General features: G+C 49.3%; 1 protein-coding gene across 2 annotated transcripts; it reads left to right on the forward strand.

Moving 5' to 3' along the window:
* Positions 1–169: 169 nt before the first annotated feature.
* LOC1272408 (intraflagellar transport protein 140 homolog) lies at positions 170–13808 on the forward strand. Of its 2 annotated transcripts, XR_009767145.1 has the most exons (6): positions 170–3927; positions 3995–4368; positions 4431–4652; positions 4739–5682; positions 9561–12562; positions 12601–13808. XR_009767145.1 is itself a non-coding variant. In XM_311215.5 (5 exons), the coding sequence occupies exons 1-5, from the start codon at positions 3781–3783 to the stop codon at positions 12320–12322; spliced, it is 4449 nt and encodes a 1482-aa protein (XP_311215.4). In that variant the 5' UTR covers positions 170–3780; the 3' UTR covers positions 12323–13808. The 2 variants fall into 2 exon arrangements, 1 of the variants encoding a protein (XP_311215.4); XM_311215.5 differs by having other exon boundaries at positions 9561–13808.
* Positions 13809–19170: the final 5362 nt, after the last annotated feature.

Below are 19170 nucleotides of genomic sequence, written 5' to 3' on the forward strand. Positions count from 1 at the left end.
AACCGTCCGGAACCGTCGGAATCGTAAGGAGAAATATTTGACGTATATTCTCGTGTTTTAATTCCCATGTGCACGCATCTTTGGCGCAACTGGTCACTGCAAGAACATTATTTTCTAGAGTTATGTTTTCAATGCTCCGATTTTCTTTAAAAAATCAATTCTTACGCAGACCATCGTCTGTTTTACTAGTGATCCAAGGGCCACAGGTTGGAGACTACTGTATTAGATAAATCTATGTAATTGTTCGATGTAGCACATGGTATTATTGCAAGATGTTATTGTAGTAATCGACCCGTATACATAATATGAATTATCTATAATTAAACTGACAGTTTTCACAGTTGTGGATATGCCTGGCGATTTCCAAACGATTTAGACGACTCAGCTGATTTTGGTGATTCTGATGATTTCTACGACTTCTGACTATTCCAAACGATTCCGACAATTCGGCAAGTACTGGCGAATACATTTCTCTGGAGTCGGAACCGGAGTCACCCTGGTCAGATTTGTACTAGTGATGGGTAAATTAAACAAATATCCCGAGTCGCTTCCGAATAACTCCGCCAAAATCGTAAGTGGTTCCGGTAGGTAGGTGCAACATTCTAAAACTCGGAACCGTCCGGAGCCGCGCGGAGCCGCCGGTAGTCGGTAGCCGAAGCCGGTCGGAGCTGTCAGCTGCCGTCCGGAGCCGTTGTAACCGACCGGAACCCGTGTCCTCTGAAGTGCTTCACAAGTACTCTCAAGTGCTTCAAATCGCCGGTATAAGCGATAATAGAGTTGATGAGTTTAAGAAATGTCTGCTTCATTTACTGCACTGAAGGTGTTTTAACAATCTTCTTCTTCTTCTTCTTGGCTCAACAACCGTTGTCGGTCTAGGCCTACCTGTACCACTTGTGGGCTTGGGTTCCAGTGACTTATTGATTTCCCTCCATAGAAAGATAGTCAGTCGTACGTATGGCGGCACGGTCCATTCGGGGCCTAAACCCATGACGGGCATGTTGTTAAGTCGTTCGAGTTGACGACTGTACTATGAGACCGACTTTTTAACAACACTTTTGAAACAAAAATACTTCGGTTTCATACTTTTTCTTAAGACATTGAGACACTTTTAAATCTAATTTGTAAAAATATGCATTCACTCATTGTTTAAACTGTTTTATTTGATAAGCATATAAAAAGCATAATAAGGCGTTTCCAGTAGACTGATGACCCCAGGGGATGTAGACCGTACGTTTTGGGCGTAGAACACTGTGTTCGAGGAATGCCAAAGATTCAGTATTGCATCCGATGGATTCAGGTATCAGAATCCAAAATCAGAATCTACGCCAACAAAAAAAAAGCAGTTCACCTCAAAGAACCTGTCGCGACGGACGAAGCTGGGACTATATAGTACCTATATAGTACCAGTACTCACATACGCCTCTGAGCCATGGACACTGTCCAAATCTGACGAAACCCTCTTAGCCGCGTTCGAGAGGAAGATGCGCAGAAGGATACTTGGCCCCGTATGTGTGGAAGGACAATGGAGGAGCCGCTATAATGACGAGCTATACGAGATGTACGGCGACCTCACTGTCGTGCAGCGTATAAAGCTCGCCAGGCTCCGGTGGGCTGGCCATGTTATACGCATGGAAACGGACGACCCAGCCCGTAAAGTCTTTTTAGGCCGTCCACAAGGACAGAGGAGGCGTGGTAGGCCCAAATTGAGGTGGCAAGATGGCGTGGAGGCGTCCGCCATTAAGGCCGGGATAACGGACTGGCAGACGAAGGCGCGAGACCGTGAGCGGTTTTGGACACTCCTGAGGCAGGCCAAGACCGCTAAGCGGTTGTAGCGCCGGATAAGTAAGTAAGTAAGGATTCAGGTATCATCAACGTTTTCAAGCATCATTTATTTATTTATTTATTTATTTATTTGCCAACATATGTGTCTTGCAATCTTGAGGCTGTGACAAATTAAGTACTTAAAACCTATCCTACACCTAAATCCTAAATTATTCCCCTAAAATCTCCCTTGATCCAGTGTTGCCGAAATTGAAGATACATAAATTTTTTTCTTTAAATGCGTTCGTCGTTAAATTAAAATCAAAGTGATGGAACCATGTATTGAATTGCCTTGTCATAGCTAGACGGCTCATTGTTTTCATATAAGGTACACCTGTTCTCGCCGACAAGTAAGTTACGAGAGCGAAGAGGTCTCGATGGCGCGTAGATATTGATCTTCTCTAGTAAATAAGGGACGTCTAATTCGTTTTTTAATATATTGGCTACAAATACACATTGGTTAACCTTAAAACGGTGTTCGAGCGTCTGTAGGCCAAGCAGAAGGCAACGCGAGCGATAATTTGGCATGGTTGCAAATACTCTGAGGTGGTCGCATTTTAAACCAAGCCTTGTAAACTTCCGTTGTATTCCCTCTATTCTGTTAATCATCGTAGTGCAATTCGGGAACCAAAGAATTGAGCAATACTCCACGCACGAGCGCACAAGACCAGTAAACAACGACTTAAGACATAAGACATCATTCCATTCACAGATTTTTCAAAAGATAAAACCTAGCATCTTGTATGCCTTGTTAACAGTGTTGTCAATATGTAAACGGAAATTTAAACTAGAGTCTAGTATTTTAACAGCTAGATCACAAACTTCCTGGCGACGATCTAATACACTGCATAACAACGAATATTTATACTAGATCGTTTTTTTAATCTATGAAACGTAATAATGAAACATTTATCAAGGGCTAACTATAGATCATTTTTGACACCAAGTACCAAACCAATTTATAATATTTTGAAGGATGATGCAATCGCTAGGACTCTTAACCGGTAAAAAAAGTTTGATGCCGTCAAAATACATTAAAACAGTATCAGCCGGCACACAATACATTAAATCATTAATAAATATAATAAATAGAGGAGGTCCTAAATTACTGCCTTGCGGGACACCGGACGAGTTCATAAATTCTGCAGAATTAGTGTTCTTGATTTTGACTTGATAACGCCTATTTTCGAGATACGAACTTATCCATGATACTTATTCATGCCGTAGTGGTGGTTAAGAATGTTTAAGAAAGATTCGGGAAGGTGTCCCATGGTCTTAAGATAAAGTGTGAACCCCTTTATTGTTGAAAATAAAAACTATTCAGTAAAGTAAATGTCATATTTTGATTCATCAACTCCCAATTCCTTAATAGACTGTATCGTTTATACAGGCGATTTTAGGTGGTTCGGAATTCTTCCAACTGTTACAACGGCTCCGGTCGGCTCCAACGATTCCAGTCGGTTACGGCTGCCAGCTCCGCTTCTGATCCGTTGGTGCGATTCCGATAACCCATCACTAAATCGTATTGGAACAGTGGGTGCGTTCTAGCGTATCCATCTCTAGTTCCGATTCGTAATGCTCGATCTTGCTGCTTGTTATACGAAGCCAAATTGTGAATGAGAATGGTTGTATGCGTGAAGCCCGCAGCAGCAGCTTGCTGCACAACACACACACACACACATGCAAAGCAAACGATTTGACAGGTGTGCGGGGTGCCACTTGACGCGCGGCTTCCCGATAGCTGACCTTGCAAGGCAAAGCGTCACCATGGTGATGGTTGTTATGCCCGAAACGTAAACAAAATTTGCTTTTTGCGCTGTGAAAACCCACACACCGACAGGCGCGCGCCGAAAAAAAAAAACAAAAGAGGTGGCTTGCGGGCGGCACTGCTTCACGGGAAGGCGTAACCAAAAAGGGCTGTGCACAGTTCCGGGCGTGAATGAACGTGGCTCGGCCAGCATGACGCTTTACTTCGACACCAAGGTACAGTTTCTGGACAGTGAGGCGATCAGTACGGTCAGCTCATGGCACCCGGTGGAACCGATCTTTGCCGTCGCCTCGTACAGCAACGAGCGGGGCGGCTCGGTCACGATCTTCGACGACACGGTAGGTGGAACGGGTTGTGACCGCGACACGACACGCCCGCACTAACATCATCCTTGCTTCCTTGCAGGGCATACCGCTGCGCGACGTATCGTTCCCGGTGCATCCGACGTCGCAGGCGACCGTGCTGACGTGGCACCCGGAGCGCAAGATACTGCTGACCGGGTGGGAGAACGGCGAGATTCACGCCTGGTTCGAGGGCAAGCGGGACTTTGCCAGCGTGAACGGGCCGCACAAGTCGCCGATCATGCTGCTCGAGTTCAGCGAGAAGGGCGGCCGGGTGATCACGGCGGACGCGATGGGTGTGCTGACCGGCTGGCGGTTCGACGGGCAGGCCCAGTTTCTGACGATGTTTAACCACGATCTGCGCGACCCGCTGCTGCACATCACGTTTCGCCGATCGATCCAGAGCGCCAGCAGCAAGGAGCTGACCAACCTGGCGCGGTAAGTGCTTGGGGCGTAAAGAGGCCGGCGAACCGTGTACTGATTGCGTGCTTGTTTTGTAGGGCGGCGGTGGCCGGCGATGAGGCGGCCCTGGATCAGCTGACCAGCTGGCGGCCCCGGACGGCGGTACGCAATCTGGCGCACGCGAGCGTCCACGACAACTACTGCTTTTACGCGTGCACCCAGGCCGGTATACTGTACTACATCAACCAGACCGGCACGTGCACGGAGATAGTGCGCGGCGACACCATCCCGATCATGCAGATACTGTGGCACCCGAAACAGTAAGCCTTGGCGAGCGCTGAGCCTCGTTTGCGAGCCCGTCCGTTTAACTCGTTTGCTCTACCCCCATTTTCTGTTGCTCCGACAGGGACTCGATCGTAATACTGATGGAGGACATTACGATCGGGCACTACGAGGTCGACACGAACGGGCAGATTGCCGAGCTGGACCGGGTGAAGCTGTCCGGCAAGGTGTCCGGCTCGAAGAGCGCCATCACGTGGGTGGCCGGCTGCGCACTGGCGATCCTGACCGGCGACCTGTCCGTCCGCATCTGGGACATCGAGACGAATGACAACTACGTGCTGTCGATGGAGCTGACCGCGACCGGTACCGATCGGCCCCCGGTGACCGGGGCAGCCGGTGCCGCCGCCGCCCAGGAAGTGTTCACCTGCGTCGCGTACTGTGCCGACACGCAAACGCTCAGTGCCGGCACGAGCCAGGGCAACCTGTACACGTGGCGCCGGGCGGCCGGTTCGTACGGCCGGTCGTACGCCGGCACCGAGAACCAGTGGCAGCTCACGAACGTGACGCCGGTGCGGGGCACCATCAAGAGCCTGGTCTGGGGCACGACCGAGGCGAACCGGGCCTGCATGATGGTCAACTGCCTGTCGAGCGTGTTCATACTGAAGGAGCAGTCGCTGCTGTCCGCCCACGCCCGCCAGCTGTGGGCCACGCAGAAGAAGTCGAACGAGCTGCTGATCCGGCACGCGAACGGGCGCGAGGCGCTGCTCCACACCGACATCTCCATCATCCATCTCGCGCTGAACGAGCTGCACCTGGTCGTGACGAACGGGCGCACGGTGGCGGTGTATCGGATCGATCCGGCCGGTACGATGCGCGGTACGCGGGCGGGCCCCGACGCTGGCGCGGAACCGGACGCGCTGGCCGTGTCGCACGTGGACAGCTTCGCGGTGGAATGCGGTGCGGTGTACCTGTACGAGCAGAGCATCGTCGCGCTCGGCACGGAGCAGGTCAAGATTTACTCGCTGAGCGGCATCATACTGCAGGAGCTGGTGTTCAACGCGAACGAAGGTGAGTGCATTAACAGCTCATTTGATTGTAACTTTTCCAGCGGTCTGCGTGTGCGAGTGAGTGTCGTAGTGAGACTACAGTGGGACCCCTCATAAAGAGTACCTCTTCATAACGAGTTTTTCGCATAATGAGCAAATATAACTCTCTCTCTCTCTCCCTTTACCACCTCGAGACTGTCTCCGTCAACTAATACACTGCTTCCCGGATGGTCTGAGTCTCCGGCAAGCAGGTACTTCGTCTTCGTCGCATTGATTCTCAATCCAATTCTTGCTGCTTCGCGTTTGAGTGGGGTGTACCTTCGCTGTTGGCCTGTCGATGATGTCGATGTCATCCGCGAAGCCTAGATATTGGAGAGATCGGTAGAGGATCGTGCCAAGGATGTCGTTGTCTAGCCCCGCGCCTCGAATAACAGCTTCCAGAGTGATGTTAAAGAGCAGACAGGAGAGTCAATCACCTTGCCTCAGACTCCTGTGAGATTCGAACGATTCCGACGTCAAGTTCGATACTCTCACCTTGCTCTGCACCCCGTTCATGGGGGCCTCTAACAGCCTCTAACAGCCACTTCCCAGGGAAGTGGTACCGTTGCATGATACTCCATAGCTCCTTCCGGTCTACGGTGTCGTAGGCCGCCTTGAAGTCGATGAACAGGTGGTGCGTTGGGATCTGGCGCTCTCGGCACTTCTGGAGGATCTGCCGTAGAGTTAAAATTAGGTCGGTAGTGGATTTGCCTCCAACAAACCCAGCTTGATAGCTGCCGACAAAATTCGAAGCAAGGGGTGCAAGCCTGTAGAACAGGATCTGGGACAGGATCTTGCAGACGGCATTGAGGACTGTGATGGCTCGAAAATTCGAGCAATCCAGCCTATCGCCCTTTTTTTAAACTGGGGAATAACGCCCAGCTTCCACTCCTCCGGTAGTTCCTCCTGCTCCCAGACATTCACGATCAGCTCATGCATTTCGACGCAAATCTAAATGCTCTACAAATACCCCTCTTAATGATATTACTCGCATAACGAGCAATTTCATGTTTGTTCCCGGTAAGAATTCGGAATAATTTCAAGAGTTTCAACACTAAGAATCGTTAAATATCAAGCTATTTCCATGAGGGGCAATGTATAAGTGTGGATGAAAAGTGTAAAGAAGGTGACACATTAACGTCCACTGCCAGTACAAAACTCACGAAGTTTTACAACAATCGGAAACATCCGGAGCTGACCGTGGGTTCGTCCACTCTATGTCCAGAAAACTCTTTTCAGATCAGATAATGGAGCGGAGAGTTTTTCTGCGCTTATCGACAGGTAGAGTAAATGAGGTAGTTTCTTCAGTTTAATTGTTCCATTTCCTTCCTTCTCATTTGAGAATATTGGAGGCTCTCTTTGGCTTAGGCCGTGAAAGTGGACAGGACGTGGATTTTTAGTGTGTAGTGTACCTTGCTCAGAAGCGTGTGTTGCACAATTGTGAGGTGTATTGATGAATGTGTTCTTGCATGTATTCTTGAGCTACTTGCTCGTGAAGGCGAGAATTTTGTTACTAGAAATTGATCAATGCACTATTGTTGCCATTTGGAAGTGTTCCGTATGGTTGTGATGCATATAAACCTTATATACCTGCACTTTTCTTGACCTGGATCCAATTATTTTACTTTTCATACAAATTGTATGAAAAAGAGCCTCTCGCATAACGAGTGAGTCATAGGGACGGATTGAATCCTTTATGAGGGGATTAACTGTACAGTAAGCCCCCGAGATACACGGTACCCCTTATACGCGTATTCGGAGATACGCGGTTTTCTAAATTTGACAGTTCTTTGAGCAAATTGTACTGATTTGACACATTAATTGTAAAATGTAAAATAAGTTACCCTTTGAACGAATGTTGCAAACCATTTCAAAACTGGAAATCAATTAGTTGCTCGTTGACGCAGTTAGTTTGAATGAGTTTCATGTTTTAAATTTGATTTCATGTTTTAAATTTGATCATCAAAAAAGAGCTGAGCCATTCAGACTTTATTCCTTTTGAAAGATGCCTCGATGTCGAGTAATGAAAAAAACAGGATTTCTTTGCGTCTTAACTTTGTTTCGAATAGGAATCCTTAGACATGGTTCAAGTAATAGTGATTTATGCAAAAAATCACGTCTTCTATCGATTTCAGAATCGATTCAAACCACTCGATCTCAACCTTAAACCCCGTAGCGAGAAATGGATTACCATTCAAACGAAATTAAAAAAAAAACAACATAAAATTAGTTGTTTCAATGGAGTTGGTTCACAATACATTATTATAAATTATTTTTCTAAATTATGTATCTGGACATTTCTTATCTGTTGGCCTTCGCGCTTCAATTTTGTGAGCGTATTTTTAAGTCATCGCCGAGAGTTGGGCGGGTGATTGTCGTTGTTGACTGTCTGTCACGATTGATTTTCTTTCCGGTTCAAAAACCGATTTTGACCAATATTTGTATGAACAGTCATCCTAAAATTCATCTAATCGGATTTCGGCTGCCAAATAGCATATGTTGCTTAAAGGATATTCGCCTTAGGGAGTTATTCATCTAGAAGAGACATAAAATGTATGTCATATCAAAATGTTCATCTTGAAGAAACATTTCATCTTGATTACATCTTAGAGAGATTTCACTGTACATTGTTTTCCGACTCAGTTTTCAATGTGAACAGCATTATTCAAATCTTTCAAGAAGTTGTTCAACAGCTAACATTATTTGTGACTGCTGGGCTGTTGAAAAACTTCACGTGATTGTTACATAATGCCGTTCACATTAGAAACTGACCCGGAAAACAGTGTATATATGCGTAAGCCGGCTGTGCAAAATTCTCAGTCTTGTTATTACTTTTTGATCGCTGCGATCTAGTGGATCAGTTCAAGGTACCGTTGACTGCTTTATTTTGTTTAAGGTTTGTTATGGGTTGTTTATACATAAGAGTTAGGATCTGCGGATGAGATCGCATGAAATATTCGAAATGCACGACGAGAATATTAAACTTTACACTACAGCGCGCATTTTGTGATGTTATATCACAGCGAGCAGAACTATTATGTACCGAACCATCTGAATATTTTTTTTATAGAAAATATGATACTTGTTGTTCGTTCGGAGTCGTCGGAGTCGTTCGGGGTTATCCCGAATCAGTTGGAGTCGAAGTCGTCCGTAGTCGTCCGTAGTCGTTCACAGTCAGTCAGAGACGGCCGGAGTCGTTGAGAGCCGGAGTCATCCGGACTCGTCCGAAGTCGTCGGAGTCGTTGCGAGTCGGAGTCATCCGGAGTCGTCCGGAGTCGTTAACAGTATTTTGGAGTCGTTCGGAGTCATCAGTTGGAATCAAAGTCGTCTAGAGTCGGCCGGAGTCCTCTTACGAAACAAAAACCTGCATACGAAGTGCTCGTGCAAAGCGAAAGACAAACAAAAAACACAATGAAATGAAATACCTGAAATACCACATGGTGAACTCCGGCGGAATCTGACCCCAAAAGACTCAGATCGACGCTGGATGACTCCGAACCACTCCGACTCCGGGTGGAACAGGTATATCCGATTTTGCCGGAGTTGGAATCGGACTAACAACAGCCGGAGTCGGATCGGAGACGTGAGTGCGCTCCAAAAAGCACATCACTACTGCGGACTGCGGACTCCTGGAGCTAGCTTACAGCCAATGTTGCAATTGCCCATTGCAATGAATTGCCCCTACTTATAAACTCATCGTAATGTGACTCTCGAATGAGTTGTTAAAGCCACGACTAATTTAGATCGCAGTCAGTTGCAAGTCCTTACGAGACCGCGTTGTAGTCGAGACTCTTCGTTAATTCTCGCTAATCACGCAATAAAATCATTTTACCATAAGTGAATCTTCTTCTTTTATTGCAGGCAAACCGATCGGCGTGGATTTAGTCGGCCCGTATCTAACCGTGTTCACCCTTCACGGCTACATCCGCCTGTACGATGTGTCGCGGCACGACATCCGCCTGCTGCAGCCGCCCAAAAGTGCGTACGATCTGTTCGAGAAGTTTGGCGAAATCATTATGGCGCGCACGAACGCGAACGGGACGTACGTGGCGATCACCATCGCGAACGAGCAGCTGCTGCCCGACGGCAAGCTGTACCTGTGGAACCTGGAGAGCAACGTGCTAACGGCGCGCGAATTCCACACCCCCGAACCGAGCGGCCGGACCCGTTGGCTCAAGGACGGCCAAGGGGAGGGAGCGTCTAGTAGCGCCCCGAATGGCCATCACTGTCTGCCGGTGGCATTTTTCTGGGACGCGGAAGACGCCCGACTGCTCGCGTGCGAAACGAAGCCCCTGCCGAGACAGCAGCAGCAGCAACAGCAGTCTCGCACGCTCCAGCCAGAGTCCCAGATACACGTGCTGTTTGTCGACGCGCCAAAGTCGGAACTGGCCGAGCTGGAGCTGCTAGACCCGAACGGTGCGCCGGGGGAGCAGCTCGAGCTGATCGGGCTGTGCGTGCCGCACCTGATCGTGCTGCGGCGCAACGAGATCGCGCGTCTGTCGCTGCGCGACTTCAAGGGGCTCGACACGTGCGATCTGGCCACGCGCGAAATGGTGCTCAACTTCAGCCTGAACGTGGCGCAGGAAAACATGGACCAGGCGTTCAGCTGCATCCGGTCGCTGCGTTCGGACACGGTTTGGGCGAATCTGGCCCGGCTCTGCGTGCAGACGGGCCGGCTGGATGTGGCGAAGGTGTGCCTGGGGCATTTGCGGCGTGCCCGGTCGGTGCGGGCGCTGCGCCGTGCGACCGAGGACGCCACGCTCGAGCAGGAGGCCCGCGTTGCGGTGCTGGCGATCGAGCTCGGCATGATGGAGGAGGCGGAAGCGCTGTACAAGCGGTGCGGCCGGTACGATCTGCTCAACAAGCTGTACCAGGCGTCCGGGCGGTTCGAGGAGGCGCTCGAGGTGGCGGAACACTTCGACCGGGTGCACCTGCGCAACACGTACCACCGGTACGCGGAGTGGCTGAAGGAGTGCGGCAAGACGCAGAAAGCGATCCAGTACTACGAGCGCACCACCAGCCTGATGCACAACATCAGCCAGCTGCTGATGGACGATCCGGGCGCGCTGAAGCAGTACATGCAGGCGACGACCGACCCGGAGCTGCTGCGCTGGTGGGCCCAGTACGTCGAGAGCAGCGGCGACATGGAGGGCGCGTTCAAGATCTACCAGCGGTCGGGCGACTGGTTCTCGCAGGTGCGCATCCTCTGCTTCATCGGGCAGGTCGCCCGGGCGGACGAGATAGCGCGGGCGAGCGGGGACCGGGCCGCCTGCTACCATCTCGGGCGGTACTACGAGAACAGCGGCAAGCTGCAGGAGGCGATCCAGTTCTACACGCGCGCGCAAACGTACGGCAACGCGGTGCGCATCTGCAAGGAGCACGAGCTGCCGGACGACCTGTGGACGGTCGCGTGCACGGCCCGGGCCCGGGACAAAGCGTCCGCCGCCGCCTACTACGAGGAGTCGGGCGACTATCGGCGGGCGGTCGAGCTGTACCACCGGGCCGGCATGCTGCACAAGGCGGTCGAGATGGCGTTCCGGTCGCAGCAGCCCGAGTCGCTGCAGGTGATCGCGTCCGAGCTGGACGCGTCGTCCGACCCGGACCTGGTCGGCCGGTGTGCGGACTTCTTCGTCGGCATCGAGCAACCGTACAAGGCGGTGCAGCTGCTCGCGAACGCCCGCCAGCTGGCCCGTGCGCTGGCCGTCTGTGCCGAGCACCGGGTGCCGGTGACGGAAACGCTTGCCGAGCTGCTCACCCCCGGCAAGGACGACCTGGCGGAGGGAGAGCGCACAGCGCTGCTGCTGCGCCTCGGCGACATACTGCAGGAGCAGGGCGACTACCACGCGGCGACGAAGAAGTTTACGCAGGCGGGCGACCGGGTGCGCGCGATGAAGAGTCTGCTCAAGTCGGGCGACACGGACAAGATCATCTTCTTTGCCGGCATGTCGCGCCAGAAGGACGTGTACGTGATGGCGGCCAACTACCTGCAGGCCCTCAACTGGCAGAGCGATGCGAAGATACTGAAGAACATCGTCACGTTCTACACGAAGGGGCAGGCGTACAGCCAGCTCGCCAACTTTTACGCCAACTGTGCGCAGGCGGAGATTGACGAGTTCCGGGACTACGACAAGGCGCTGAATGCGCTGCAGGAGGCGGTAAAGAGCTTGTCGCGTGCTGCGCCCGGGGCGGCCGGTGGATCGCAGCCGGCCGCCCTCGATGCGCTGCAGCTGGCGATGGCCGAGGTGAGGCGCGTGATCGAGCTGCAGGACGCAACGGAGCGGCAGGAGTACAGCAACGTGATCAAGCTGATCAAGGTGCGGCTGGAGGAGCGGCAGGAACCGGCGCCGCCCGTGCGCGTCTGGGATCTGCTGGCCCTGCTGGTGGAGTGTCTGGTCGCGACCGGTCAGCACTCCGAGGCGCTGTACTACGTGCGCGAGCTGGCCCAGCGCAAGCCGGACTGGTACCATCAGGAGCTGCTCGACAAGGCCGTGCTCGATCGGCTGGTCGCGGAGACGGGCGTCAATCTGGAGCCGTACGTGAACGTGACGAAGGTGAAGCGTCCGACGACGGCCACGATATCCACGATGAGCGATGACGAAGAAATTCAGGAGGTGTTTGAGTAGAAAGTGACTTAAGGTATTAACGACCCTAGGGCGGAACCTAACTAAGCGACAACTATTGGAACACATTACACGCCGTCCGTTAAGATACTAAGACATCTGGAAGAGTGTTGGGAACTCTTCAACAATTTAATTTATTTTCAGAAAAGACTAGTATAATACTGCTACAATGTTCCGTGTGTGCAGACTTACTGAGTGTTGCAGAAAGGGAACAGTGGAGATTTTTGTAAAGAAATTCAGGAGGTGTTTGGGTAGGAGATTCTTGTAAAGAAATTCAGGAGGTGTTTGGGTAGGAAGAGCGCGGGAATTGAGTAGAGGTTTTCACGACCCTCGGGCGGAACCTAGCAAGCGATAACTATCGGGACATCTCACGCCGTCCGTTAAGATACTAAGACATCGTAAAGAGTGTTGGGAACTGTTCAACAATTTAATTTATTTTCAGAATAGACTAGTATAATACTGCTATAATGTTATGTGTGTGTAAACTGATATTAGTGACTGTTGAAGAAAGGGAACTTGTAAAGAAATTCAGGACGTGTTTGAATAGAAAGAGCGCGGGAAGTGTGGCTAGGGGTTTTAACTAGTGATGTGCTGTTTGGAGCGCATCCACGACTCCGACCCGACTCCGGGAATTGGTCGTCCGATTTCGACTCCGGCAAAATCCGAACCACTAGTTCCGTTCGGAGTCAGAATCGTCTGGGTGGTCCGAAGTCGTTCGGAGTCGTCCGGAGTCGTTCAGAGTCTGAAGTCGTTCGGAGTCGTCCGTAGTCACCCGAAGTTGTTCGGAGTCGTTCGGAGTTTGAGTCGTCCGGAGTTGGCCGGAGTCGACCGGAGTTGGAGTCATTCAGAGTCATCCAGAGTTCGGAGTCGTCCAGAGTCGTCGAGAGTTCGGAGTCGTCCGTAGTCGTCCAGAGTCGTCCTGTAGCATATCTGCTAAACAGAACTTATTATAATACACACTATCAGCTATAGACACATCGTAACACACTTCGGAAAGCCAAATCACACCATTGCAACACATTCAATATAACACATCAGCAAATCAATCCACACCATAGCAATACACCCAGACCATACCGTTCATAGAAAAAAACAATTGAGACACATTTATCGAAAACAACCGAAACGCGCAACATAAGTAATTCAAGCGTTACTGCAGCAAAGTGGACAAACAGAGAACGCATAGCAACTTAACGCTAAAAGCGCTGAGTAGGCAAAGATCGACCAACGCACCCGTTCCTTGGCTAGAACAGTTGAAACTTTCCAGGACCTTTGTAAAAACACTAAAAGCGCAACATAGACACAAATTGATAGACACCTCACTCCAATACAATGTATGAATTGCACCTCATATCAATAACCTTTAATTAGGACAAAAACACATTCCAAAACCAAAATGTATGAAACCCATTGAGTATAAATAAAACCAATTCCGACCGTGGCAAGTCAGATTCGTTCAGACTGTCAGGATAGGACTGTGCCCATCCAACATCTATCGACTTCTCATTTAAAGAGTTTAGTTATGTCCCCCTACCCAAGGTAAGGCCTCTAAACTCCAACGTTTCCAGTAAGGGAAACCTCCTAAAGATTTCTATGATCGCCTGGACGATCAAGTGTCGAAAAGTCCGCTTCGAACAAAGTGTTATTCAACCTCGATACTTGTCAGCGAAACACTGACCTACCGCGATGGTACGCGTTGATCAGTTGTACCGTTGTACGCTCATCAGATGACATGGCGACCGTATCAAAAACCGAACATACTATATGGCGACCATAGCTATCTCCAAACCTACTACAGTGCGGATTCACCCGAAGTTGTCCAGAGTCGTTCGGAGTCTGAGTCGTCCGGAGTTGGCCGGAGTCGACCGGAGTTGGAGTCATTCAGAGTTCGGAATCGTCCGGAGTCGTCGAGAGTTTGGAGTCGCCCGGAGTCGGAGTTGAAGTCATTCGGAGTCGTCCACAGTTGATGGGGGTCGACTGGTATCAGAATCGGTCAGAGTCAACAGGAGCCGTCCCGTGCAATGTGCTTGTGATCAGACATTTCATTTCGTTGTGTGTTTTTGGCTTTCACTTTGCGCGTGCACTTCGTATACAGGCCTTTGTTTCGAGAGGCCACTCCGGCCGTTTCCGGACGACTCCGACTCCAACCGATACCGGACGATTCCAGACGACTCCAGACGACTCTGGACGACTCCGAACGAGGCCAGATAATGGTGGGTGGACTTACCTTCCGGAGTCGGTTCCTATATTATCGGATTTTTGCCAACTGTACTCATCACTAGTTTTAACGACCCTCGGGCGGAGCCTAGCTATCGCTAACTATCGATACACATCACACGCCGTCCGCTAAGATACTAAGACATCATGAAAAGTGTTGGGAACTTTTCAAAATTTTTATTTATTCTCAGAATAGAATAGTATAATTCTGCTACAATGTTCTATGTGTGTAGACTTACTGAGTGTTGAAAGGAACAGTGGAGATTCGTGTAACTAACAACAAACAATGAAAATCAATATTGAACTTATTTGGTAGAAGTTCTTAACGCAATATCAAACACTCCAACCATCCAGCAGACTTGCTGGAGTTGTTCAAGAATACCTAATAAATTCGATATTTTAATTAAAGTTTCAAGCTTCAACCCGAGTCGGTTTCGTTTAGCTTCAATCCTTTGTCCAGCGTCCAGTAGGGCCAATGCCAATGCCAATGCACCAACTTCAATTCACCCCTACCTGCTAAGCCTACAAGGCATCAGATCACTGCTGCCACCGTACCGGTATCGCATTCCTAGTTTGTACTTTCTTTCCCAGTTCAAACAGCTCGAACCGGTGACGTGTTTGGAATGTGCAAAACCTGTTGAGTGTCAAAGTGTCCCGTGTCGTAACGGAGGATAACACTGCGGTGGGCGGAGAGTGTATGCTAAAGACAGTGGGAAATTACCAACCATTTCTTGAGCTGGCAACCAACAACACCGGCAATGGAGGTATCCGATGCAGGCAAGACGATTGAATCCGTCAGCCTGCGTGCGTTGCTGCTCGTTGGGGAGTTCGTCCCGGGAGGAAGGGAGCGTAGAGCAAACCATCACAAACACCGGCACGAACACGTACCGGCGTTTCGTTTGATGTGTGATAATTAAATTTAAACAGTTGTTACTTGTCGAGAATTAACATTCGAGTGGGTGTGGGAGGGCCGGTGTGTCGGAACCGTACCGCCACAACGACAGATGCCCGTGCCCGTGTTACCGTGAACGTCTTTGCCGGCAGAGGGGTAACGAAACTTTGGGTACGAGAATTTGGATTTGAGAGTTTCTGAGAACCTTGCGGTGTGTAGCACGAGACATTACGCCCAGGGGCCGAAAGCTGTCCGTTGACTAGTCCACGGCCCTGGTACGGACTTGTTAAAATAAGCTACTAACCTTGTTTGGTGCGTTCGCAAAGCTACGCTGCGTTGCGGTGTGTCAAAACAGCAGTTTCAATAACGAAAGGTTCCTAACAAAATTACCCTTTTAATGATCTGATTAACAGCTTGTTAGCTTGCTTTAGCAAGCCTGAGTACCTGAAGTAGGGGAGGTGAGGGTGTGCTGTTGAAACGGAAACAGCAAGATGCTGCACAAGGGTGGCGATGTTTTTTGGAGACCGGGCTGGTAAAGGATGTACACCCTTCACTTGCAGCCGGTCGCTTTTCGGGGTTATGATGTGTGTTTGTTTAATCTTTTGCACGAGGCCCGATTTATCGGCCCACAGGAACGGGATGCGTGTGTCTTAGGCATACCCGGGCCAGCCTTCGGGGCGTAGAGGTTTTGCGGGAGTCCCCGAAAATCCCGTCCAAAGAATCTGCCCTACAGGTTTGGTTACGACCTAATCCGACCATACGTGACCGGTTCGTTCCTGCAGCCGGCATGGCCGAGAGGAGTTTGGGTGGAAACTGGGCGAGAACTCAACAACCGCACCTGTCTGTGGTTGGCACACACACACACAGGATTCCCGTTTTGTCCTTTGTTGTGGGATGCAAACCTCCCAAACTCCCAATGTCCAATGACAAGCAGCTTTGGGGGAGCAACAGCAGGCACACAAACAAAAAGGTGACATGTAGTAAACTGCTTTTTGATGGAGTAGTACTGCTAGGGGTACGGGGTGGATGACACGACCCGAAGGTGACCGGAGTGTCCCAGAACAGGACAGCTTTCGGATGGTGGGGCCTCGGCCGTAAGACGCTCTTACGGGACCGGCCGAGCGAAAGCGGAAAATCTGTTTTTATTTGACTAACAGCTTGAAGTTTGCTGTGGGTGTTTGTGTGCGCCCATGTGTGGGTGTTGTGTTTTTTCCCTCGCTCTCTCCATTGCTTCTGGTGTGAGCTTCACTAAACATTAGCACACCGTCCCAGGGAAAACTATCGTTCGCGCGGGGTGTTGCCCCAGCTCCGTGCGAAGGGGAATTGTTAAGCGGTGGAGTTGCGTCAGTTGCTGACGTTCCCAGCATATCTTTGGGTTAGGGCCTGATGAGCTGTGTACGCTCGGGACAGTGGTTGTGTGGCTACGGAAGATGGGATTGCTGTATCTTGAACTGCGGCAAAGAAGCTCGAAGGGGATGAAGGAAGTCGACCGGTGCTGTGGTTGTTGTAGGCAACTTTTTAAGCACATCCAGGAGAGCAGCAAACCGTGTGTGGGCTGCCATTATTTGCGTGTGTTTAGTCGACCTTTCCTTGGGTTGTGGCGGTGGATGTTTTGTTTTACACCTTACACCGGATGCATCTCCCCAGGAGTGGAGTTAACGCGTTCCTCAAGCAAACAAAGGGCCACTGCCAACACGGAGACGCTCGCCCAGAGGCGAAGAACTTTTACCAGGCACTAAGGCCGTCCAAGATTGGCAGATTCGTATCAGAAGGCCCACTGGACTCTAATTTACATCGAGCAGAAATTAACCATCCAGCCATCCCATACCTTCGACTTGACTGCCCACTATCGATTACCGGCAAATGGAGAGAGTGCAGGAAGGCCCAATCCCAGTCGGACCAACACTCATAATCGTCGGCTATTCTGGCCAGGGAAATAATTCTGCCTGTAGCCGTGACGATCATTCAGTGCTCTTCTTGCCGATGGAAAGATGGAAACACACAAGAAATTGAAGTGCAATGAACTACGTCCGGGCACTACAGATGTAGATAGAGTGTGATGTTGAAGCACAGTGTGTACAGTTCCGGACTGCCGTACGAACATAATTTTATTAAATTCTATACAAATTTCGTTTATTGATAATAGACGTTTTGAAAGATTTCAAAGGAAGGGATTTTCCTTACTAGTTAGATAGAAAACCCCATGTTTGGGAAATATATGAGAAAGTTCAGAAAAACTTTTATGGGCCAGAATGAAAAACATTGGGTGGCATATTAAACCAAGCTAAAGCACAAGAAGTATGAAGAATCACAGCTACAAGCGCTAACAGCCAATGGGAAATGGAAAGTACCTGCTAGATAGTCGTAAAAGCAATTGGTGTGAAGTTGAACTTCTAAGAGCTCATCGTATAAACTAGATATTATGGGTTTCATAAATGTTTTGTGTGTACGATGTTGTTTTTGTTTCAAGACAACATTTGACAAAGGAAATGTTAGTAATTTCAGTTTTGTTGTCTACGCTATAATATCGTTGTACATAGATAGTTTTTGCCTAGGTGAGGCTTACAATGTCCTCTTGAACTCATAATTTGCTGTATGGATTCCTACGCTTCTTGTTCTTCTTCTTCTTCTATTTGGCGTAAACGTTCTACGCGGACTAATATCAGTATTATTTTGGAGTACTAGTTAAGTTGGCCCAGTTGAAGGGTTATGTAAGATAATTTCCAGCGTAATTAACTACTCTGGGATGCAAGCAATGGATTATTTTAAAAGATAACGATAGCCATGTGATTATTACCGTCTCTTTGAGGGACATTAAGAGAAACTGAATCAGAACTCATACCGATCCTGGGACTGAATCCGAACCCATGTCGATTCTGGAATTTTACAGATTTCATTGTGGTGGTGGAACTGATTCATTTCCCAGAAAGGAGTTTGAATTAGTCATGAACCTACTTTGGCCCAGGAATTGATCATGGTGTCAGTCGTGGAATAGATCCCAATCCCATACCGGGGCCTAGAATTGATCTTGACCCTATATCGGTTCACATAAACTGATCTCAAAGCCGCACCGATCCGGGAACTGATTCCATTAAAATATTGTAACATGTACCATCCTGGAACAGATCCTGACCCCATTCCGTGCCCTGATACGGTTGATTTTTTAATTCGTCCCCAAAAATAGAACCAGAATCTGTCTCAGTCAAGGAATTATCCAGTCCAGTGGTTTACGTATTTGTTTTGTTTTTTCATCGGTGAGTCCTGCGGTAGTATCGTCAACTCGAACGACTTAATAACATGTCGTTTGTGGATCTGTATCGTCGTTATAAGCAAGGATTTATTATCTGACTGTATGGTACTTATTAAATCTCGAAATCTTGTATATGCCAGCATGATCTGTTACGCCCCAAAGAAGATAATCTGTTGCACTAACTTTTTTACAGAAATGTTGGCGCGACATTTTTATATATCCGGGCCTAGAGCAGTGGCCATCTAAAGTAGGACACATATCTTCTGATTTTGATGCATCCTGGATACTGGTTCCTTGGACCACTTATTGGAAAACTTCGCTTACACGTCGTAGATGCTATTCTTCAGCCAAAAAAATTGGCCTTTACATGGAAGAAGCTCTAAAAACCACGCAAAGGCGTTTATTTATTGAGTTCTGATGCTCCTTTCTTCTCTCGGATGTCCTACCATTGCACCACTGTGTGACGTAGCTGCCTTCAGCAGTCGAGAGAGC

This window comes from Anopheles gambiae, chromosome X (assembly GCF_943734735.2).
Source record: "Anopheles gambiae chromosome X, idAnoGambNW_F1_1, whole genome shotgun sequence".
Taxonomy (NCBI): Eukaryota; Metazoa; Arthropoda; class Insecta; order Diptera; family Culicidae; genus Anopheles; species Anopheles gambiae.

Bases quoted from the DNA above. Each gene is read 5' to 3' on its own strand.
- LOC1272408 (XM_311215.5), top strand. From the start codon at position 3,781: ATGACGCTTTACTTCGACACCAAGGTACAGTTTCTGGACAGTGAGGCG. The intron at 3,928-3,994 runs GTAGGTGGAACG...GCTTCCTTGCAG, and splicing joins TCACGATCTTCGACGACACG to GGCATACCGCTGCGCGACGT. The intron at 4,653-4,738 runs GTAAGCCTTGGC...TTGCTCCGACAG, and splicing joins ATACTGTGGCACCCGAAACA to GGACTCGATCGTAATACTGA.